The sequence below is a fragment of the Olea europaea genome, unplaced genomic scaffold (assembly GCF_002742605.1).
Source record: "Olea europaea var. sylvestris unplaced genomic scaffold, O_europaea_v1 scaffold2412, whole genome shotgun sequence".
In the NCBI taxonomy this organism is placed as follows: Eukaryota; Viridiplantae; Streptophyta; class Magnoliopsida; order Lamiales; family Oleaceae; genus Olea; species Olea europaea.
The window spans coordinates 76,991-99,686 of NW_019242290.1; the positions used below are offsets into that span (position 1 = coordinate 76,991).

Sequence of the window (22,696 nt, forward strand, 5' to 3'; positions counted from 1 at the left end):
CTCATAGCTAGCATGAAACGTTTTGAAATTGAGAACTGCCGTAAGACGGTGAAAAAATATCAGCATTCACAAAATGCATTGGGATCAACCTCTCACAAGCTGAGATTACACCAAAAAATCCATTTTTATAGTTTATTACATCCATATTTATGTTTCTGAAGGAAAAACAGTGAACTACACTATAAGAATTTACAAATTTGGTAAAGGTTCAAACATTTCAACTCCGGCATTCAATTCCTTCACTGAGGCATGTTCACTTCTATCTTGCATTCAAATCTAACTCACCTGTTCCATGCCATGCAGTTTGCATGGCAGTATCTCCATTTTCGGTTTCCTCATCATTCAAGAAATCATCAGAAGGCTCCTTATCATCCTTGTGTGCATTGTTACTCCATCCATTCATCATCTCATCATGGTTGACATCCTGATCCTGCTCCCCCATCTCATGACCAATTGAAATATTACTGCCTTGAGAGCCAAGCGCATTTGCTCTTATTGGGGGCGCTCGAGTCATCATCTCAGCATGAGCAGCCATCCGCATATTGGCTTCATGAGTTTCTTGAGTTGCTTTCTGCCTTGAGTCCATTTCAGCCCTCAATTCAAGCAGTGCTCGTTTTTCCTCTTGCAACAGTAATTGCTCCATCATCAGTTTCTCCTCCGTCCGAAACTCCCCAAGGCCACGCTTGCGGGAAATTATATTAAACGCGAGGACTTGCTTCTCAAATGTGGCAGTAAACTCTGCAACTTTGGCAGCAATGTTGTTGTCCCACTGCTGGGAGCGAGAAAGCATTTGACCTGTTGTGTCAGAATCAAGGATCTTGTCATCCTCCTCTGCTTCATAGTCAGCTACCACATGGTAAGGTAATAGCCTAAACAAAATTTACATTAAAATTTAATTAGCTGCATGAGTACAAGTTCTAGTCTAAGATTTTCTTTAGCTAGCCAAATTAGTTTGGTGTGAAAGTTGACATATTCTAAATAAACAAACTTTGTCAACATGGTAAATTATGTCAGGGTGCCCAGTTCGTTAAAATATTGTTCATCTATTCACAGGATTCAGGTCAATATACTCTGTGTTTATCTAGCTGATAAATCCACAAAAGACTAGTAACTGAAACCCTATTTACTGCATGCATAGTATAACACACAGGGAGGGGAGCAAAAATCAGCCACTATCAACACATAAATTAGATTCATACGAAATCAAGAACAACATGCCCTGTGCTTCACCAAGGAATATTGGTAATAAATAATACATAAAGTACAAGTCATCAATAAAAAAGACTATTAACAAGCACTAATTGTGCTAGTTCCACCGTAATAATCAGGATGACTACAAAATAATTCGTAGTCAGTAATAGTTCATGGCAAGGAACAAGTCTATATAGTGCACAGCACATAGATGCTTAACTAAATAACTTGAGTGAGAAAAGGAAAGGATTATACTGCAATTTTGGGAAACAAAATGTTTAGACAGGACTGGCTGTATTGTCGAAAACGCTACCCAAAAACAAACACTTATTTTCTTTTATATAATTCAAAAAAAGACACAAATTGGTAAATTCTGTGCGTTCTGTGAAAACATAACCAACTCGATTCCAGTAACATTAATTATTCACATGTTTTAAGTTCACCACCAATCCAATAAACATGTCTGAAAATATTAAAATTTGGATTCTCGTTTCTTTTTCTCGAGTCAGAGAAGAATAGCATGTGATTTGAAGACCAAGGTGATAAATGATTAATCTTCTCAGAGGCTTATCCCTTACAGATTCAGTAAGAACAAGTTCAACTTACAAGAGCGTGCAAGAACCAATAAGTTCAAGATAAACATTCAAAAACAATGTACAAATATTAAACTGAAGATATGAGCAAGATTACAATGGTTAAAAGTAGGAAGCACTGGATCAAGAGCATCAACTGAGTTATCAACTAATAAGATAAGTCAAATTTAGAAAACGAAAAAAATTAATAATAGTACTGATAATCAGGTGAGTCATTGTGAGAAGAAGATAGAAACACAATTTAAATAAATAGAGAGCAATCAACTATGAAGGAAATAAGCTGTGGAGACGGAAGAAATATATTATATACAAGGATACAATATGGTTTCCGAGGGGATATAGCAAGTAAGTTTAAGAGAGAGAAAATTTGAGGTAATTAAAAAATAAAAGAAGAATTGTCATCTGGAAGCTGTAACTATGTCTCCTTTTAAAGCCAAAGCTGACTACTAAATTTTAGCCGGTTCTTTCCTGGACTAATTTTCGGCCAAAATCAAGATAGGTTGAACCAGTAAAGAACAAAAATCTGCTCACCCTTGAGAACTCCATACAATATTCACGCACAAGCACTCCATCTGGCCTCTTATCTCTTTGTAATTTTTTTTTTTTAAAATAAATATGTAGAGATGCTTGTAAGTTCTCTCTCTACCCCATTTTTTCCTTTCAATTTTCCAGAGTGGATCTGTTTAGCGCCAAAGAGAAGTGTTCAAGCACTTTCCCTCTTGAGGATTATAATCGACTTTGTATAGCTAGATTTTATTTTCAAATTTTTAAGAAAACATACTTGAATATGGACAGACAATCCGGCACCATATGCTAGGAACTAATCACATTGAAAAATTAACAATTATAAAAAGTATCAAGAAATGAAATTAAACTAATATCGGCACATAAAAAATCTGGCGGAGAAAACTTGATCTAAAAGGATAATAAACATGCAAAACAGAACCATGGTAAGAGTAAAATAAGAGGGGGGGGGGGGGGGGGCCCCCCCCCACCTGGTGGGGGGACCTCTCGCAAGCATCTTCGAGGGAAGAGAAAGGGCGCTTGAAGTCAGGATGACAAACCCGCCAGGCGTCCTGGTAAGCCAGCTGCAAAGAGGCCTTGTGCTGCTGTTGCTGGGGATTTTGGGCAGTATTATTATTAGGGTTACTGGAATTAGGGTTTTGGGGGTGAGGCAAATTGGGGATCGAATTAGCATTAGGGATTTGAGATGAAAGAGAATGTTGATGCTGTGGTTGAGGAGAGACATGGGGACGGTGGTGAAGGAGATGGTGCTGAGGTGGGCGCAAATGGGCATCGATATTGGATGGGAATCGAGAAATGGCGTCCTGCTGCTGTTTCTGGCGCTGAAGCTGTTGCAAGAGAAGGAACTGCTGCTGCTGCTGCTGCTGCGCCATTGCCGCCGCCTTAGCGTCATCCATTTTCTCTGTAATTGAGACTTTATGCCATGGTGGATCGTTCAAAATTTCGGGGATATCGGTGGAAACAAATAGAATGATAAGTCATAAAAGTTAGATACTAAAATGATTTTAGAGCCACGTTGTTATAATGAGAATGAAAATAAGAAATAGAGCTGTAATGGGCTTCAAATCAGAGATAGAAATTCAAAAATGGTGATCATATTTTTTATTTTAATGAGGTAAAAATGTGGCGCAAACAGGGGCTAAATTTCAATTTGGTAACGAATAATTATTTACTTGTGTATTTTTTTGCCTTTCCAAAATTTGACCCCCTAACTAATTTAGGAGTGGGCATGGTGCAGGTAATTATAAATTGAAGTTTTCGACTTCTTGATTTCGGACCCGAATGGGTTAAAATATGAGCATAAAATTGAACAATCGTGCTATAGTAATCCTAATCAATGATCGCGAGGTTGACACACCACGAGTCGGGATTATTTTATTCATGGAAGACCCACGTCGGCCATGTGAGGATGCGGTCACTCGGAGTGTCAACGGCGCGGATCATTTGACTTTTTCCAAAATTGAAATAGATGTTTGGGTTCGTCAGTTTTATCGATTTATCGATCTAAATGCCCACCATATAATCTCTAGACAACAAATTGAATTTCACAATTTCGTCTAATTGTCGAACTTGTCCGCCAAGGAATTCGTGAAATTTCTATGAATGGCATTGGAGAAAATTTTCCAAATCTGGACAGATTGAGAAACTTTTTCTTGCCGCTAGGTGCTAAGAGATTTTGTTTTTATTTTTTAATATTTAATCACTCTTTTTTTTTTTTTCGTGGTTGCGTGATTTAATTAAAAAAAAAAGTCCATGAAATTAAATGATAGGGATCAATTTACAAATCAACCCTGCTACATGAACATGTTCAATGACAAAATTTAAACGGAGGATGTCATTTTTTCACTTGATATTTAGAAAAAAAGAAAGGCAATCAAACGTGTGTGCCACACAACACTTGTCACCCAGCCCTATCAATTTCCCTTTTTGAGTAACATTATTCATCACAAATACCCTTAAAAAGCTAAATATCTCATACTTACTTTTAATTATTTTATTTATTCTGTCCAAACAAAAGGGAAATGCGCATTTGCTTGAAACAGTTCACAAAATAACTATTTTACGCCTTTGAATACGTATAGAACATTTGATTATGCCTCGTTGTGTATCTTGATTAATTGGATTGTTTCTTTTTGGATTGCTATACAAAGCTTTTTGTAAATTTATCTCCGAGTATTCCTTGATAATTTTATCCAAGAAGAAAATTTCCTCTAATTCTACTAACTTTTCTAGAGCACTCTTTTCTTGAATATCGTTGAAAAAATTTCATATTGCTTAGTATCCTACTAATTAGTAACTCGAGTGTTACGCATTTTCTATACCGTTTAAATATACCACAAATATACAGTAACAAATTTTGTAATATAAGAATAAGTAGGGATTTCGAATTCACGGGGATTGATCTTTAATTTCTGCTAAGTACCATAATTATTTTAGCCTCTATTTTATCTCGACAATCAAATTGTAAATCAATGTGGTGGTGGATTCAACTAAATCAATGCTACGAGAGATTTTTCAAAGTGAGAAAGCATAGGGAATGATTTTATCGTACTATCAACAATGTTTCTCAAATTTTATATTTATTTCTATCAAATTTTCCTAAGTTTATAGGCAAGAACCTAGAATTAATTCTCTTCCCTCTTACGAGTGCTAAATATCTCTATTCCGAAATAAATTTTAGAAATTATCAAGTACGTTGTTCTTAGATAATATAAGCCTAAAAAAATCCATACTTTCTCTTAAAATCTATAAAATTTGTGTTGCGCTATTCTTAAATCACGTATAAATTATCTTTTCTCAAGTGCCGAAATTTCAAACATCAAATCATTCAATTATTGATCGAATAATTGAAAGCAATGAGGAAGAATCACCAAAATAAACTCATAGAAAAACTAAAAGACATGACAATATTAAAATCCAAACATGTCTCAAATCAGGTTACATCAAACCCTAGTTCTAGAATTTAGTTCGTGAATAAGAGAAGAGACATAATCCAATCTAATATTAAGAACATGCGGAGAAAAGAATGAGAAAAACTAAAGTGGAGCTTGAATTATGCTCCTTGATGTTGTCGTTCTTTCTCTAAATTAATCTCTTGTTCCTTACTTCTTGTGTCATTTAATCACCGTTGGAAGTCGCTGTTAAGGTTGTATTTATAAACTTTTCTAGTCTTGGAGAAGTTAGAAATGGATTAGGCTTAAACGGAATCCAAAAAATTTTAAAACTCTCTGAGTGAGGCCCATGCTTCATAGTGCCGCAACACTGTAACATATTTCTATACGGCGTTGGGACGTCAAATCTCTGTTGTTTCTGGTCGTGGCTGGCTTTGGAGTGCTATGTGGCTAGTGCACACTGTTGGTTCTTCGAAACCATGGTGTTGCGGCGCCATTGTGATTGTCCACTCTCTCTCCCGAGCCATGGCGCTATGGCACCACTTTCCACCTTTGATTTTTTTTGCTTTTATTCCTTCTTCTTCAACTTTGCTTCTTTTCCTTCCTTTTCTCCAGTACTCTTTGGTTCCTTTAAGCCTCAACTTTCACCATTTACACACCTATCAACTTTAGCTCATTTTAAAGCTTCAAACTTGTCGTTTTCTCCAAGTTATTTGACTCATAAAACAACACGAACACATATATTAAAACATTCTAAATTCCTCAAAGACAAAAAAATCTTGAGTTTTAGTGGTATTAAACAATGAGTGTAAAACACTCATCATCAAGATAACGCAAATACTGCCTTTTTTATAATTATTTTACAATAAAATTTGTAACATAATATATTACTTTTTGTAAAATTATGTTACACATATTTAACCTCCCTCATTTTTCAAATTTCACGACTTTTGTTGTTGCTACCATCACTTGTAACACAATTTATTAGACAATTTTGTCACCAATTTCCACCATCATTGTAGGTGCCTACACCATCATCAAACTCACCATTGCTATACAACCACCATCAAACTCACCATTCGTAATATATATTGTTCCGCTACCACCATAATCACTATCACATTCCGCTATAAACACAACTGCCATCAACAACCGTATTCTCCCACCACCACCATCACCACCATCAAGACCACCTCCACGACAAAAAACCATCACCATCATGTCACCTTTGTGACCACCACGAGACCATCGCCTCTAAAACTCTCAGATCATGAAAAGAAAAGAATCTAACGCGAAAATCGAGCAATTTCAAATTTTTTCTCAGATATGATATTATATCCGATTTCAGATTTGAAACTAGAAGATATGGTGGCAACAGGACCAGGGAGGACACCGCCACTGCTGAAAAGCTCCCTACATCTTCAACACCAATATTGATAGGTTTACTTCGTTAGTTTTTGTCTTGACCTTTGGTGGTCGAAATTTTTCAGCAAGATGAAGATGAAGATGAAAATGAAGATGGTAGGAAAGTGGTTGATGTTGGAGGAACAATAGAAATGTTAAGTGCTGCGAAGCTACTTGTTGGCTCCGCTCGAGCTCGAAGCGAGTCGCGGGGGTGAGCCTAGTGGCTCACATAGTTGTGCAGTTTTTCGTAGCTTAAAATCTGCATTTGATGGCACCTTGCTATTAGGCGGGCAATTCAAATTTGATTATTTGTTTTTTGGTTTAAGACTATAAATAGGGACTAAGTAGTTAATCAATTTCGTCACATTTCAACATTCTTTACAATGCTAATATATCACTCTCATCTCTTTAGTAGTAATTTTGCAATAATTATATTGAAACTCCAATTTTTTTCTTTTCCAACTTTTCATGTACTAATTATTTCTATTAGTTGTAATTTTCATTCCTAAATTTTCTATCAAATTCGTTATGAATTATACTTAGATTCATGAACACGATTAAGATGTTAATCAATTATTCGATAGTTCTAATACTCTCATCTATGTTTTTCCTCAAGCCCATGATAATGCAAATTCGAAAGCATCGGTACCAATTGACTGACAATCATTGAACCTGATTATAATTGGAAGGAAGCGGTATCTACAAAGAGAATAAGAACATGTTTGGGAGGGATTTTTTACTCAAAAAAATTGATTTTTTGACTGTTATTTCACTATTTCATCTGTAATTTTTGACTTCTTCTCTCACAGGTGGTCCTCATTTTTTTTCTAATGATCAAAAAATCAATTCTCAAAATCTCTCCCAAACGGGGCTTAAATAAGGTAAAGGAAGCAGTTTACCGAACATTTATGGTTTTTTTTTTTTTTAATAATTCATTTTCCTGGTTTAGTACGTTAGGAGAAATTTTCCCTACGTTAACGACTTCGTCTTTGTGTTTTTATTGACGGAGTGCTGTTAGTAATAGGATGAATATATAAAATATGAGTGCTCTATCTGTAAAAATAAAATTCACTGAACCCCAAAAATGATTTTTAACCACAATAGTCATTGATTGAAAATGTACTCACATTTGGACCAAAAAAAATTAAGAATCAAGCCCATGAGTTTAAAATTTTAATTTAAATCAAAGTCAATAACAAGTTTAAATTACATATTTTATGCATCCATAATTTTTTAACCATACATCTCATCAACTTTTATTAAAATCTATTAAAAATTTAATTTTAATTCTCACTAAACAGAGACTAAGAATAATGTTATTTGTACATAATTAAGTTATGCAATAGTTTAAATACAAATGAAGAAAGAGAGTGAATTTTTTTTATTTGAATGATGAAATTTTGAGCCAATCATATCTCATGAAATCACGTGTGCGCAATCCTTTGCAGGTAGATTTGAAGGGTTAATTTCACAAATGGCCATTGAACTTATCTAAATATCTCAAAACGGTCACTGAAGTTTAAAACTTACAGAGACGGTCACTCAACTTACGGATGCTTTCACTAACGGTCACTGAAGGACCTTTATGATTTTAATTCAAACTTAAAGGATCAAAACACTTGAAGATAAAACCTTGAAGACCAAACCGCTCTAACCAAAAATTGCCAAATTCCTCCCACCACCACCATATTTCACCAGCGCCGAAAATTAACAAATTCGACAACCAGACCACCGGATTTACCATCGGATTTTTACACCACCAACACATCCTCATCCCTCTCCATAATATTATACCAAAAATTAACCAAAACACATCAAAAGTCAAATGAAATTCAAGTTAAAAAAACCATCCATACCGTCGGAAATTGCCTCTAATCCGGCCAACCCATCATCACCCATGCCAAAACTCCATCACAGGCTGTTAGTATTCCCCAAGACGAACAGGTACATGGTCCATACCATTATAAAACAATTTAAATCAAAATCTAACTCTACCAGTTCTCCGACAATGACAACGAACTTTCTACCCTAATTTTCGGCGCTGGCGAAAACAATTATGGTCGCGCACCACCACCATTACCTTCTACTCATCATGCCGAACAAGATGCATATATGGGTCCTCATCAATTTATCTCGAATTGCCCGGAATTGGAGGCAATTTTCGGCGGTATGGATGATTTTTTGAACTTGAATTTCATTTGATTTTTGATGTATTTTGGTTGATTGTTGGTATAGGATTGTGGAGAGGGATGAGGAGGTGTTGGTGGTGTAAAAATTCGGTGGTTATCGAACTGTATGGAGGTCGACTTTTGAGATTTCTGGCGCCGGCTCCATATGTGTAGGTGGGTGGGAAAATGGTGGATTTCTAAATTTTAGGGGTAGATTTTGAGCAAATGAAATTAGATGAAATTTACACTTGAGGTCCTCAAGGATCCAATTCACGTGTTTTGGTCCTTTAGTGACCGTTAGTGAAAGCATCTGTAAGTTGAGTGACCGTCTCTACAAGTTTTAAACTTCAATGACCGTTTTAAGATTTTTAGGTAAGTTCAATGACCGTTTGTGAAATTAACCCTAGATTAAATGGTCCAGTTGAAACCCACCGAGTCAACTCAATGGCTCGAGTTCAACCTCCAATATTACCCGAAATTCATAGTGTCCAATTTCCGACCCGAACCGAAACCTAAACCTAGAACCAACCGGTACCTTCATTTTCGCCTGAATGATGATTTGATTCATTCTGCTTCACTCTTTGTGGCTAATTGTTTCAGCTTCCCTCCGAACAAATCTTTCTCAAGTAAGTTGTTTGTCCTTTTTTCATTAATAAGCACTTTCCTTTTTTGTTCTATAATCGAAATAACTCTGTTAAGCCTTCTATATATTCTTTTATGTTAGTGTTTAATTTGTTGGATAACCTATTGTCTGATTTTGAAGATTTCCGTTATTGATTTTTTTTTCTCCCTTTGCTGGAATATTTTGATTAACTATTGTTTTAAAGGAACGAGATTAATGTCGAGAATTAATTTTGGTTACTGCTGAATTAAAGTTTGTACAGCATTTTAATGCTTCTAAGTCAATTACGGGGCTATAAGTTTCTTTGAAAAATATCCCCTTTATCATTTCCAATTTTACAAGTTTCCATAAAGGACTATCTAAATTGATTCGTTCCTGCCAATAAGCTCCAATTGCAATTTTAGTTTATCCGTTAAGCCAGCCGGAATGCGCAATATTGTTCTGCATGACATAGTTGATTTTAACCTGATCGTCACTCTGTATGCAGGTAGTATTCTTTCAAGTTTGAAAGATGGACGACTATCAGGAAATGGAAAGATTTGGTATGGAGAACGATTATGATGATGGTCAGTGGATTGGTGGTGAATTTTATGGCAAGCGCAAAAAGAAAGCTACTCAGACCAAAGATGACATCCTCTATGGTGTATTTGCCTCCGGCGACAGCGACTCCGACTCCTATGAAGGGTCGGGCTCAAAGAAGCGGAGGAAAGATCTATCCAAGAAGCCCAACTTCGCCAAGCCGGTCAGTTTCGTTTCCACTGGCACCGTCTTGCCCAATCAGGAGATTGATCACAATTCCTTGGAGGAGAATAAAGTGATCGAGGAAGATGTCGTGAGACCTGCAGGTTTGGGTCTTGGATCTACTGCTGGCCTGGGATTTGACTCTGCCACTTCAAAGAATGCTATGGATGATGGGGTATATACTCAGGCGGACCGGGAAGAAGAAGAAGATTTCCTGCCCACTGCTTTTGGAAAGAAGATCATGGAAGGTGCCCAACTGCGACGAGAAAAAGAAAAAGAGAAGTCCAGGCTAGCCAAGAAGTCTTCTCTAGCAGGAAGGAAAGAATTGGAGCCGGGAGATGTAGGTTCATTTGAAAAGCATACCAAGGGAATTGGGATGAGATTGCTTGAAAAGATGGGCTACAAAGGAGGTGGCCTTGGTAAAAATGAGCAGGGAATTGTAGCTCCCATTGAGGCTAAGTTGCGCCCTAAGAATATGGGGATGGGTTTCAATGACTATAAAGAGGCTAGTCTGCCAGCATCGCAGGAACCAGAGCAAAAATCCTTGCCTCATTCCACTCAACCTACAGAGGGTGCTGCAAAAGGGAAGCTTTGGTCAAAGCAAGCTCATATGAAGAAGAAGGTTTATGTGACAGCTGAAGAACTACTGGCCAAGAAGCAAGAGCAGGGTCTTGAAGTTGTTCAGAAGGTTTTTGACATGAGAGGACCACAGGTTCGTATAGTGACAAATTTGGAGCACTTGAATGTTGAAGAAAAATCCCGGGAAAATGATGTTCCCATGCCTGAGCTCCAACATAATGTCAGATTGATTGTTGATTTAGCTGAGCTTGACATACAGAAGCTAGATAGAGATCTGAGGAATGAGAGGGAGACTGTGGTTGCTTTGCAGAAGGAAAAAGAGAAACTGCAAACTGAGGTGCATCACCAAAAGAAACAACTTGATAGCATGGAAGAGGTAGTGCGTGTATTGGACCGAATAGGCGAGGAGAGCTCATCTGGGACACTGACATTAGACTCCCTTGCTAAATCATTTGCTGACTTGCAGAGGAGATTTGCTGCTGATTATACATTATGCAACTTATCCTGTATTGCATGCTCTTACGCGCTGCCGTTGTTTATTAGAATATTTCAGGGATGGGACCCCCTTCAGAATCCAACACATGGAGTTGAGGTGGTATCCCTGTGGAAGAACTTGTTGCAAGGAAAAGACTCCAACAGTTTTTCTGATATTGCATCACCTTATACTCAGCTTCTCATGGAAGTTGTCTTCCCTGCTGTGAGGATATCTGGCACCAACACTTGGCAAGCAAGGGACTCGGAGCCCATGCTTAGGTTTTTGGAGTCTTGGGAAGAACTACTTCCTCCTCTTGTCTTACAAACAATACTGGATAACATTATCATGCCAAAGTTGTCAGCTGCTGTAGACTCATGGGATCCACGTAGAGAAACCATCCCAATCCATTCTTGGATTCATCCATGGTTACCTTTATTGGGGCAGAAACTGGAGAATTGTTATCACACCATACGAAGCAGGTTGGCTAGTGTTCTTCATGCTTGGCACCCGAGTGATAAGTCTGCATACTATATATTGTCCCCTTGGAAGTCTGTGTTTGATCCAACCAGCTGGGAGCAACTGATGGTTCGATACATAGTTCCCAAGTTATTAGCTGTCATGCATGAGTTTCAAATAAACCCTGCGAATCAGAACCTTGATCAGTTCTACTGGGTTCTAAACTGGGCAACTGCCATTCCTACTCATCACATGCTGCAGTTAATGGATATTTTCTTCAACAAATGGCAAGAAGTCTTGTACCATTGGCTACGTTCAAACCCAAACTTTGAAGAAGTTACCAAATGGTATTTAGGTTGGAAGGAACTTCTTCCACCAGAACTTCAGGCGAATGAGCATGTTCGATATAGACTTAATCTTGGTCTGGACATGATGAACCAGGCTGTGGAAGGCATGGAGGTGTCACAACCTGGTCTGATAGAGAACATGAGTTATCTAAGGGTGCGTGAACAGAGGCAATTTGAGACTCAGAAAAAAGCAGCTGTTCAAGCTCAACAATGGGCCTATACAAATATGGGTAGTGGAATTCAAAAAGAGGGTCTGAGCTTGAAAGAAGTTATTGAATTTCATGCTCAGCAAAATGGTTTACTGTTCAAGCCTAAACCTGGCAGAACACAAGATGGGCATCAAATTTATGGCTTTGGTAACATAAGCATAATAGTCGACTCCATCAATCAAAAGGTATTTGCACAAACTGAGGACAAATGGTCTCTGGTATCCCTTGAGCAGCTGCTGGAGCTGCACAATCGTTCTATTTTGAAGCGACGCTGAGCCTCCAAGTAATTGAGAGTAATTTTGGCATTGAAAGGAAGTGGGAGTAACATAAGTTTGTTGTTAGGCTGCAGGTTTCTTGATTATGTAGATCTTTTTCACGAATGCAAGTCATCTGAACCTAGGATATTATTTTGCCATTTAGCTGCTCCTTTCGGTTAAAGATTTTTGTATTTGAATACTTAAGGATGAATTTGATACTCTGAAATTGAAAAATCAAGTTTGACCTAAATATTTGTTTTTTTTTCCCCCTAGATTTATAAATCTAATGGATGGGGTTGTCAGCGATGTTCGTTTACTGTGTCGTTACATAATACTGCAATGTGTAATTTGATCATCTTTTTTCTGATATTATGAAGGTTACTAGCGTAGGGTGGTTGTTTTGATGATTGAAGTTTGCTCGCAGTATAGCATTCTGTAGAGAAAGTCAACTATGTGTTTGGTATTTTGAGTTCGATTGCCTTACGAATCTACTACGAATGAGGCTTGATGTCAAGTCACGACAACTAGTAACGACCCGGTAGCAACTGTTCAATTTTCCCAGTTTCTATCTTCATTCCGTATCCTGTAAACTAGTTTCTACTAATAACTCCGTTTTGTCCATTTGAGAGGCACTACAGTTTTCATGTTTTTGCTTCTATGTATCGCAGAATTTGCTAAAATCTCTCTTTCTTTCTCACACACAATGAAACAATATAAAGAAGATAGATATCTTAGTGTTGGCTTTATATTACAATCTTATAGCGTCACTCACTTGATAAGTTTGGTGGCAACTTTATAGAGGTAAATCTCTCAAGGTTGTATGCTATCCGATAGAGTAACTTGATATGTTTCAAGTGCTGTTGCCAGGAAAAATTGGGGTTTGGTTCCAGGGTTCGTGAATCCAAACCAAATTTGGGGAAGTAATCCTTTGTAATTGGTTTAATCATGAAAGTAAATGGGGAGGAACCTAGTGTTCTGAATGGCCCACATGGGGTAAAGAAAGGGGAGATGCTCAAGAAGAGAATATTTTCAACCGCTGCTTCATAAGCAAGATGCCCAAGAACAGAATGTTATACGAAATTGCATAAAATACGAACTTTGGTTTCCCTTAAATATTCTTGGTTGCACTATGGAATTCTGAGGAGCTGTGGAAGAAGTGTTTATCCATGCAAAAACTGAGTCTGATAATTAAATTAACCCAGATGTGGAGATGCTATATGGACTTGGTATCTTGTGTTTCTATCACCCCTTTCCTTTCCTTGATTAGATAGCGCAGGAGTAGATTTTATTCAATTTTATTTTGAATTTAGAGACGCTTGTAGGTTAAGCAAAGTTGACAGAAGGGGGACACCAAAGCGTCTCATCTTGCAAATGAAAGCAGCAGTAGATATTAAATATTTATAAAGACAACCCTCGTCTTCCTTTCCTTTGTTCTGCTGTTAGATTCGTCTTTGGCATCCCTAAAGTCAAGGTTTTTAAAAAGAAGGATACTCCGGTCATCCAAATGGCAACTCTCAGAGGCCTGCACGATTCCACTACTCCTCATCCCTGAACAGCCTTGAGATCAACACCTGCCCGATTTTCTGTTGATAAGCACAACAAGAAAGGGTATTTTCTTCGCTTTTCCCTTTCTTTGCTTTTAATTTTCCCGTTGGTAACTACACTATATTTTCTGTCAATGTGCACTTTGTGTTTAATTGGACATGGTCTATTATTTTAGGGCATTATAAAATTCATTTCACTCTACTTTCCTCTCTCTTAATTAATAGTGCCTGTTTTATAGTTGATGGTTTTTCTGTCCTTATTAACCCTATCAACTAATGCATATTAATTTTCATCTCACATTGAGAAGTCAGATTATTGCATGATTTACTTGAGAATTCTACGAAATGAAGAAACAAGTCTCATCTCAGATAAGTGCACAGTTATTTGAGAATACAACAAAACGAAGAAACAATTATAATCCCCTCTGGGAAATCTTGTATCTTTTCATAGTAAAACACTTCACCTGGGTGTTACTATGAGCAGATTGGTATTGTATTGGAGAAAAAACATTAGTCTTTCTGCGAACACGCTATTATGAGCAAATTGGTATTATCCAACATGGTCTTAGTCAAGATTAGTTATCTTTTCTCAAGTCTTCTTTAGCAGTTTTGAATGCCCATGTCCTTTCAGAATACATTGCTTGAGTTGGCAAGTGTAATATGCATCATCTTAAACTTGTTACGGATCCCTGATAGAAGTAACCTTCTTAAGTGAATTTTTGGGTAAAGCCATGGAAGAAAGTAACTACAGGATTTCAAGCATGTAAGAAATGTAGCCTCTTTTACCTCCTCAGATCTGGGTGTAAAAAAGGGTATTTACCCAACCGTTTGTCATTTTTTGCTGTTGCTCAATAGAATCAATTGCCACCTCAAGTTATAATTCTTGGGATAATGATGTCAGTAAATGAACAGCACATGATCTGGTCTCCATGAGAAGCTCAAGTACATTCTGATGAAATGATATAAATCACATCATACCACTGTATGTGTGCATCCTAAAATGAGGCATTCTGGCAAGCTATATTACTATGGGTAATGTTTAGCTTGAGGAAAAATGATTTACTTGTTTGTATGGCATCCTGTTTATCTTTTGAGATGGTGGACACTGTGATTTCTGTTTGGCGTGCACGATGCATGCTGTTTTTCGGCATAAATTTCTGACAGGTTAGGCTCATGGTTGATAATAAACTGGAAAAATCTTGTAGAAGCTTGTTATAGTAGAAAAATTGGTTTACTTGTTTGTGTCACGTCCTCCGTGCCCTATGATGGACATTGTATTTTGAGTTTTGTGTGCATCGTTTATTTTTCAGTGTTAATTTCAGAATGCCTAGTACTCTACTTAGATTGTGCTTGTGTTTTGATTGCTTGGTGTAGAAATCGAATAAGCAGGGTTCAGGATGGCTTATGATCCTGTTGTTCACATCAAGCTGTTCAGATGATCCAGGAGAGATCTAACTCCTTATTTGCTTATGAACTTTTAACGAGATAGTGACGTAGGATGCAACAAAAATGAACAAGACTAAGAGGAGGAAGAGGAAGAGAGAGGAGAGAATTTAGAGGGAGGAAATATAAGTTTTTATTCAATATCAAAGTGTATATTAAAATGAATAAGCCATCTTTATATAGGGTCTACCAAACCTAATTTGCGAAGTGAACAAAGTAAATAAACCCCAAATTTAGTCAAAGTAGAAAATCTATCAAACAATAACTTAATTCGAGTCAAACTAGAAAACTATAATAAACTAATATAAATTAAACTATCTTTATTCCCCATCAGATAGTTCATGCAAATTCTGAGGTATGTATTTTCGGACTTGGTATTTATTCTATAGCTGTTGATATAACATGGATATAGAAAGGTTAAGGACTCCATTTTCAGTACATGAACTTTCTTTCCAATATGTAAAATTGTTTTTGTGTAGTATACATATTGTTTTAGGAACTTTGAGATTTTTCTCGTCTTTTTGGTAGTTTCAACACGTACAACTTCTCAACTTGACAAATTATTGTTTTGAATAGTGTGTTATAGGGAAGGGTTTTCCAGTTTTTTTGTTAAATTAGATATAAGACAACTTCTTGTTTGAAATAACAGTTGTTACCAAACAAGAGATATTTATGGGTTTCTTGGTATAGATATTTGATGTGTGTTTTCTCCCAAATTATCAGATAATATTACGAATCTAAGAAATAATATCTTTACTTGGCATTTATGATTTTTGACAATGCCCACCAATGGTCGGACATGTATGTACCTGGCCGCCTGCTGGGGGTAGTTCTGTTGTAGAGAAAGAGATGATTGGATTGCCATGGATGGTCATCAAATGATGTTAGAAACTTTAGCTCCATCTTCAGCTTCATGTTGGTGTATTCTCTTCGAAAAATCCAAATAAATAACTGGCATTTGTCCATTTACAGGATAACGTTTCGATCTAGAGCCTCGGTGTCAATGCATGGACTAATATTATCCTGGTAAATTATCTATGCTCTTTTTCGTTGAATGTTTCCTGATGTTTTGATCATATTATATTATTCTTTCTAACGATTGATATCTACTCTTGAAGTTTGTTTGGGTCTCATAGTTTTCAACTTTTATTCCTTGCACTGTTGACACAAAACTTGGAACAGTTAATTCCAGCAGATGTGTCTAATATTGTTCGCGTGCTTACTCTGCTCTGGTTTAATAGGTTATTCTACTTCTGCTGAAGGTCAACAGAGAAGGAAAGAAGAGAATTCAAGGGTGATGTGCTAAAGAATCACGACGATGGTTTCCACTTGAATAATTTGGAGTCGGATCTCTTCACTGTGCAAAAAACGGCATATACCAGCTCCCCTAACTGTGACAGAGTAAGTTCGAGATGGAAATTCTTGGTCGTTTTATTCTATTTGTGCTTTCATTTAACAAAAAGAAAATCATTCATGCGTCAAAAAGTAAAAATAAAATACTATTTGTAGTCACCGGGATTCTGAATAAATATTGTTGTCCAACATTGTAATCAATATTCAGTTATTATCGTAATTTACATACTGAAAAATCTCACCAAAAAGGTACCCCTAAATAGCATTACACATATACAAAGTAACCTCTATGTATATGATAATTTATGGGATCTTCAAGTACCTATTTCATTTCTCTCATCAGAAAAAATACAAACAGTGAGATTTCTACTGCCGTTTCTTTAAATTTAAAAGTAATATATACACAATGAAATTGGTATACTGTTTAGAATGTGTGTGAGACATAGTCCTCATAATCAAAATTTAAGCAGCATGGCATCTAATCTTCTCTTCCTTGCAGCATGTTTTAATTTCTCAAGAGCAACCAATCCCACCTGCCGAACTCTCTCCCTCGACAAACCAATCCTGAATTTCATGAAAATAATACAAAAATAGATATTAACTACATAATTATAATATTATACGAACTTCATTATCAAGTATCGATGGATCAAATGTCATTCGAAAACAGTAGGCCTCACCTTCTGCTGATATCTTCCCATGTGAGACATTCATTGTCCAGACCATAGTAAAGACGGATAATCTCTTGCTCTCGCTCCCTTAGAGTTGAACTAAGGAGCTTATCTACTTCATCCTGCAAAACGATTTATAAGTATAATCTCAGGGGATTTACTTTGAAAACGTAATCAAGTAACATCACCAGCAATCAAATAATTGGAAAGGCTTATAGATAAAAAACGCATTAAGATATATATGTAGTTCTTCACTAAAAGTCTCCCCTGTTGCATATTCTGTTACCCAAAATCAGGTTTGATGAAGTACCTTAAGAGCCCATTCATCAACTTCATGCCATGGGTTATTCTCTATGCGAGTATCAGCAATGTACTGCCAATAAGGAAAGGAACATGTAGATTATACCAACATAAAAGATAATAATGAATGAAATAACAAATTCTTTTCCTTACACTGTGAAGTGTTTCTCCCGGAAGACCATTTAACGAGGGGAATGCTTCCCTGTCGAGTGAGAATACCTTGCTGATAGCCTGGAAACATAAATGTTCAATAATCATTTGGATGAAAAGCATTATCTATTGGACTAATAGATATCCTGATAGATATTCAGTACCTCAGTGGCATTCCTGACTTTTTTCTGTGACATGTTTAGACATTCAGCAATTCTCTGGAGCATCAAATAGAACATGAGAAGTCGAATATAAATTCATAATCAATCACCGGATTAAACTGTCTTTTATTTTTCAGGTTGAAGATCTGAGAACATTTAAAAGGAAAAGCCATGAATCAAAGTCAACTCTAAGAGATTAGATAAGACTTACATCAACTGATGGAGTAATTCCTTTCTCTTCCAGTTTGGCCTTTGCATTTCGAATCAAACTTAGTCTTTCGTGTAGATGGGTAGGCAATCTTAAGGTTCTTGAATTCCTCACTAAAGCTCTTGAAACACCCTGGAAATTAGCGATGGAAATGGTACTGTCAGGCCCTCACAAGTTTACTTCATTTTTCCTGTGTAAGAGGCTTAATAAACCGAATACTTGTATCACCTACTATTACCGTCAATGAAAGTGGCTATGAGCTTAACAGGCTTGACTCTTATTCTGAAACCCGACTTACTTAATAGGATTAATAATTTCTGTGCAACCTAAAATTCTTTCAAAACTCAATTGAAATTAGATATTTAGACATCTCCAAAACTTTATATTTCTTGATATATATAAAACATAGAAGATTTTGACTAGTGTAAGCTAGGTAAATCAGAAGTCATCAAACGAGGTAGAATGAAGCCATAAGTTAAAGAAAAAGTGAAGACAACCCAGATGGTTGGGACATATCTTGCATAACTATAAAAAGTTTCTCTTTCACTAAGGCGATGCTAGAATCACTATTCAAATGGGTCTGGCGTGGTTGCAAAAGATTTGATTTCTTTAGACATTCAAGATGAGTAAATTGAATGGAATTGTGAAGAATGATTTGTGTACTTGACAAAAATTTATTTGAAGTAAAGCTTCGCTTGTTATTGCAAGATATTAGTAGATTCTTCCCAATTACAGAGTACTTATTATCTCCTTCATCTAGTAAGCTCATAGGATGTGATTTTCTTTCATTATTCAGAAGCCTAAATGTTAAGTTTTTCTATGTTCGTTGACGGAAAATGGAAATAGTTTTAAAGCTAACTCTTCCCTCAAGATATAAATTATGCAAAGAGCTAAGACAAACACTGCAGCATGCTCATTTGTGGCTCTCACCTGTCGAATCCACCAATAAACATAAGTTGAGATCTTATATCCCTTCGAAGAATCAAATTTCTCAATTCCTCTGAGTAATCCAATCAAACCGCCCTGCAAAAAAATCGAAGAAACCTCACATTTGTGCTGCTTACAAATGCAAGAGCACGGGACTTTTATCAGTCAGAAAATGGCGGAGAACATTAATTCACCTGAATAAGGTCTGCCATTTCCGCACCCATGTTATCATATCTTTGAGCAATAGACATGACAAGACGAATGTTGCTCATTGTCAGCTTCTCTCTTGCCAATGAGCACTCCATGAATTCTGACTGTAATTCAGCCCGACTAATTCTCAGGGAAGTCGCAAGTTGCTCATCTGAGGGATCACATCCCAATCTCTCCTTCAATCTACAATTTCAATATCAGTAAAACCAAGTGAAACACAATCGTGGTGGATAATAATAGTGTAACTGAAACTAGTTGGTTCGGGTGCTAAATGGTAAACTAATCTAACAATTTAGAAGAGGGTATTCCTCTTCCTAAGGAACTAAATCAACATTTAGCTACCATTTAATTGAGAAATTCTTCAATTACCTTGATTTGTGCTCTTCCAATAACAGACCAGCTTTAATTTTTTTGGATAGTTGAACTACTTCCACATGGGTGAGTAATTCTTCACTTACAACACCCTTTATATAGCCTTTTGTACGATTCTGAAGAAGCTCTGGACTGATAACCGACCTTAACTGCTTACTTTTACCAATTTGCGCAGTAGTCGAACTTCTCCTGAAGATAAGTTTTCTTCGAGAATCAATTCTCCTCCGTCTAGCAGATGTCCCAGAACCAGTAACCTGCACTTTCTTCCGGCCTTTCTCACTCGGCATGTCAGTTGAAAGATTCCATTGCTTTTCAAGCATAAACTTCTGCAGTAAAAGGAGAGCATCCACCAAGTAATCAGGGTCGGAGGTTTCTTCTCCCTGAGGCAGTGGCTCCTCCACAGCATAAGGATTAGAGGCAGTGTCTACATGCTCTTTAACTGCCCTGATAGATTGTGGATTTCGATCCGAAAGAAAAGTTGGGCCATAATTTGATGACTTTTTAGCTGTAATCACATTCTTTGTTGAAGGAAGAACCTGATGCTGATAACTGGTTCCGGCAAGCTTTTCAACGAAATCGGAGTAGTAGAAGTTAGAACTGAGGAGCCTTTTACCAGTGCTAAGTCCAATTACTGCAGTAGTGGCCATCATCAGGCTTCCCTGATCAAATCACAACGTTTATATCATATAAATTGGATTCAATTGTGTCGGTTTCTCCTTTCTTGATAACTCAGCGCTACGATTCTGTTTCACATTCATAAATACAAATCAGATGTTACAAATGAATTGGATTCAGAAGCTCGAAACCAAGAAAAACTGGGCGATACTTACAATGAAATCAAGAAAAATTCAGTCTTGAAACAATCGACGATCCACTATAACAAAACCAGGTCATCTTATATTATATATAGTATATTACGACATTCTAATTACTGAAAAGGGATTCGGAAGAAGAAGTAGAAGTAGAATGGGACATGCTGCTTACCTCTCTTGTGCAAAAATTCAGGTTGGGTTTGCTGGGTTTATGTCACAGCTGAAATCAACCAATTTTTCTTCGTACTTCTTTTGATCTTTTTCCAGTTTATTTAGTTTTATTATGCCATATAATTTGAGTAGAAGAAAAATAAAAAAACAAGTGGAGGATAATATAGTTGAGCAGTGAAGATATGGGAGGGACAGTCAAGCAATAGTGATTGGTTAATTTTAGATATTGTGGTGCTTCTTGTGGTGCACACACTTACAAGTTTCCCGATAGATTTTATATCTCATGTCATGTTTCTAACAAGTTCCCACATGACAAAAATTTCTCGATTATCTTGAGACGAGGTTTCTATTTAAACAAATAAAAAGACGTCAATACAGTACACTGTAAACGAAACTATTTCAAAAATGACACATTTTCATGTAATTTGATAACAAAAACTAACGTATCGAACTGTCGAAAGTTCAGTAAAAGAACAACGCACTCGAACTAAATTNAGAACAGAACCAAAGGCTAATAGACCGTTCAAATTGTTAGATAGTATTGCAATGACAGGGTAGGAGTCAAAAGTTCCCAACTCGATCGTGATGGAGCCTAATTCGGAGTGACTTGGTTTTAGTTTTTATCGAATGACATATTCAAAACTTGTTTATGGTCTTGACATCAGCAAGGGTAGAATGTGTTTGATTGGTGCTCATGATTGTTGCATTATGTTACCTAAAAACGTAAACTACTAGAGAGGAGACAAATTTATTTTAAGCTTGATTCCAACACACCACTCACATCTAACGCATGCACACTTTACGTAAATAGGTGGCGCAAAGGCTTGATCCCAAGACATTTGACTGATTGAATTCATGCTAAACCATCTCATCTAAATTCAGAAGTTTAAGCTGTTGTAAAGGACCAATTTAATTATTAAAATTTTGCCTTCAACATATTAATTGTTCTAGCTATTGTGGCCCTAGTTGATGGTGTTAGTAGGAGAGGAGGCTAGGGTGATTAAGAAGTTTTTATGTTTAATGCACATAAAAAGGCAAAAATTCTTCGAGTTTAGAATAAAGGCATTTTGATTTCTCACATCAATAGTGTGAGCTTTAGGTATAGAGTTCATATAGACTTCGACTCTCCAACTTGAACAGTTAGCTTTTGAGGTATGACTCTCCCAAGATCTATAACAATGATATCAAAGCAGGTCACTGGTTGCAATCACTTGTGCAAAGCCTACCATCGTGGTCATGGGATAGGGAGCATGGTGGATTGCCATGGTTCCCGCTGCAAGGTGTGGGACTTAGATCCACATTGAAAATATAGGATTTAGGTGTTGAGTTTATATAAACTTGGGTTCTCCAAATACAATAGCAAATTTTGTATGACTCTCTTAAAAGTCCATTACAGTTGTCATGGTTCCCATTGCAAAGTATTAAGACTTAGATCCCACATTGAAAATAAGTACTTTGGGATTGGGGTTTATATAGACTTGGCTCTCCAGCTTCAAGAGCTAGTTGTTGAGGTATAGCCCTTCCAAGATTTATAACAAAAGGTCATTTGGGAAGAAGAGTTTATTCTCCATAGAATTGAGGACTCTAGCTTCACTCCATGTAATTTTGGTATCTAGGACATGAATGTTGACCTCAGCATTACAACAAGTATTAGTAGGAAATGCAATGACCTGGTCATTTCCTTGAATGCCTGCAAGGTGGAAATTTTATGGATGGATGGAATGAAAGGGAACATAATCATAACTGTGCGTTATAGAGGGATAAATTTGATGTCTCCAGCAATAGTGACAACAAAATAGGAATAAATTCCCCAGTAAAAGGCACACCTCTCTCTATCCAGTAAAATAGCACGTTGTGCAAGAATATTTTTCTGCACTACACGACCAGCATGCTGCCTCAATTTTTACCCTTATGCC

At 36.8% G+C, this 22,696-nt stretch overlaps 4 protein-coding genes across 12 annotated transcripts; 2 read left to right on the plus strand and 2 right to left on the minus strand.

Moving 5' to 3' along the window:
- Positions 1–49: 49 nt before the first annotated feature.
- Positions 50–3,298, minus strand: LOC111381978. The gene is made up of 2 exons (XM_023005824.1): positions 2,793–3,298; positions 50–869 (listed from the first exon to the last, which is right to left on the minus strand). Exons 1-2 carry the CDS (start codon positions 3,203–3,205, stop codon positions 260–262), a joined length of 1,023 nt encoding a protein of 340 aa, XP_022861592.1. The 5' UTR covers positions 3,206–3,298; the 3' UTR covers positions 50–259.
- A 4,766-nt stretch (positions 3,299–8,064) lies between these two features.
- LOC111381980 (septin and tuftelin-interacting protein 1 homolog 1-like) lies at positions 8,065–12,813 on the plus strand. Of its 2 annotated transcripts, none has more exons than XM_023005827.1 (2): positions 8,065–8,771; positions 9,882–12,813. In XM_023005827.1, the coding sequence occupies exon 2, from the start codon at positions 9,906–9,908 to the stop codon at positions 12,474–12,476; it is 2,571 nt and encodes an 856-aa protein (XP_022861595.1). In that variant the 5' UTR covers positions 8,065–8,771; positions 9,882–9,905; the 3' UTR covers positions 12,477–12,813. The 2 variants fall into 2 exon arrangements, with proteins under 2 accessions (XP_022861595.1, XP_022861594.1); XM_023005826.1 differs by lacking the exon at positions 8,065–8,771 and adding an exon at positions 8,780–9,398.
- Positions 12,814–13,240: 427 nt separating this feature from the next.
- LOC111381977 lies at positions 13,241–18,346 on the plus strand. 6 transcript variants are annotated; one of them, XR_002700443.1, is made up of 4 exons: positions 13,241–14,066; positions 16,418–16,471; positions 16,687–16,846; positions 18,218–18,346. XR_002700443.1 is itself a non-coding variant. In XM_023005823.1 (3 exons), exons 1-3 carry the CDS (start codon positions 16,359–16,361, stop codon positions 18,278–18,280), a joined length of 315 nt encoding a protein of 104 aa, XP_022861591.1. In that variant the 5' UTR covers positions 13,242–16,358; the 3' UTR covers positions 18,281–18,346. The 6 variants fall into 6 exon arrangements, 1 of the variants encoding a protein (XP_022861591.1); XR_002700441.1 differs by having other exon boundaries at positions 13,246–13,684; positions 13,769–16,471; XR_002700440.1 differs by having other exon boundaries at positions 13,246–13,684; positions 13,781–16,471.
- LOC111381976 (RNA polymerase sigma factor sigA) lies at positions 16,964–20,926 on the minus strand. Of its 3 annotated transcripts, XM_023005819.1 has the most exons (11): positions 20,782–20,926; positions 20,628–20,671; positions 19,795–20,540; positions 19,410–19,608; positions 19,219–19,311; positions 18,292–18,420; positions 18,084–18,137; positions 17,923–18,000; positions 17,780–17,842; positions 17,479–17,591; positions 16,964–17,362 (listed from the first exon to the last, which is right to left on the minus strand). In XM_023005819.1, the coding sequence occupies exons 3-11, from the start codon at positions 20,445–20,447 to the stop codon at positions 17,254–17,256; spliced, it is 1,491 nt and encodes a 496-aa protein (XP_022861587.1). In that variant the 5' UTR covers positions 20,448–20,540; positions 20,628–20,671; positions 20,782–20,926; the 3' UTR covers positions 16,964–17,253. The 3 variants fall into 3 exon arrangements, with proteins under 3 accessions (XP_022861587.1, XP_022861589.1, XP_022861588.1); XM_023005821.1 differs by lacking the exon at positions 20,628–20,671 and having other exon boundaries at positions 19,795–20,532; positions 20,782–20,917; XM_023005820.1 differs by lacking the exon at positions 20,628–20,671 and having other exon boundaries at positions 20,782–20,916.
- Positions 20,927–22,696: the final 1,770 nt, after the last annotated feature.

Coding starts and splice junctions, on each gene's coding strand:
- LOC111381977 (XM_023005823.1), top strand. CDS start 16,359: ATGTTGGTGTATTCTCTTCGAAAAATCCAAATAAATAACTGGCATTTG. Junction 16,472..16,707: donor CATGGACTAATATTATCCTG/GTAAATTATCTA, acceptor CTTCTGCTGAAG/GTCAACAGAGAAGGAAAGAA. Junction 16,847..18,217: donor GCTCCCCTAACTGTGACAGA/GTAAGTTCGAGA, acceptor TTTATTTTTCAG/GTTGAAGATCTGAGAACATT.
- LOC111381980 (XM_023005827.1), top strand. CDS start 9,906: ATGGACGACTATCAGGAAATGGAAAGATTTGGTATGGAGAACGATTAT.
- LOC111381976 (XM_023005819.1), bottom strand. CDS start 20,447: ATGATGGCCACTACTGCAGTAATTGGACTTAGCACTGGTAAAAGGCTC. Junction 18,138..18,291: donor GAATTACTCCATCAGTTGAT/GTAAGTCTTATC, acceptor TTGATGCTCCAG/AGAATTGCTGAATGTCTAAA. Junction 17,843..17,922: donor CGGGAGAAACACTTCACAGT/GTAAGGAAAAGA, acceptor CCTTATTGGCAG/TACATTGCTGATACTCGCAT.
- LOC111381978 (XM_023005824.1), bottom strand. CDS start 3,205: ATGGATGACGCTAAGGCGGCGGCAATGGCGCAGCAGCAGCAGCAGCAG. Junction 870..2,792: donor CTCGAAGATGCTTGCGAGAG/GTCCCCCCACCA, acceptor AATTTTGTTTAG/GCTATTACCTTACCATGTGG.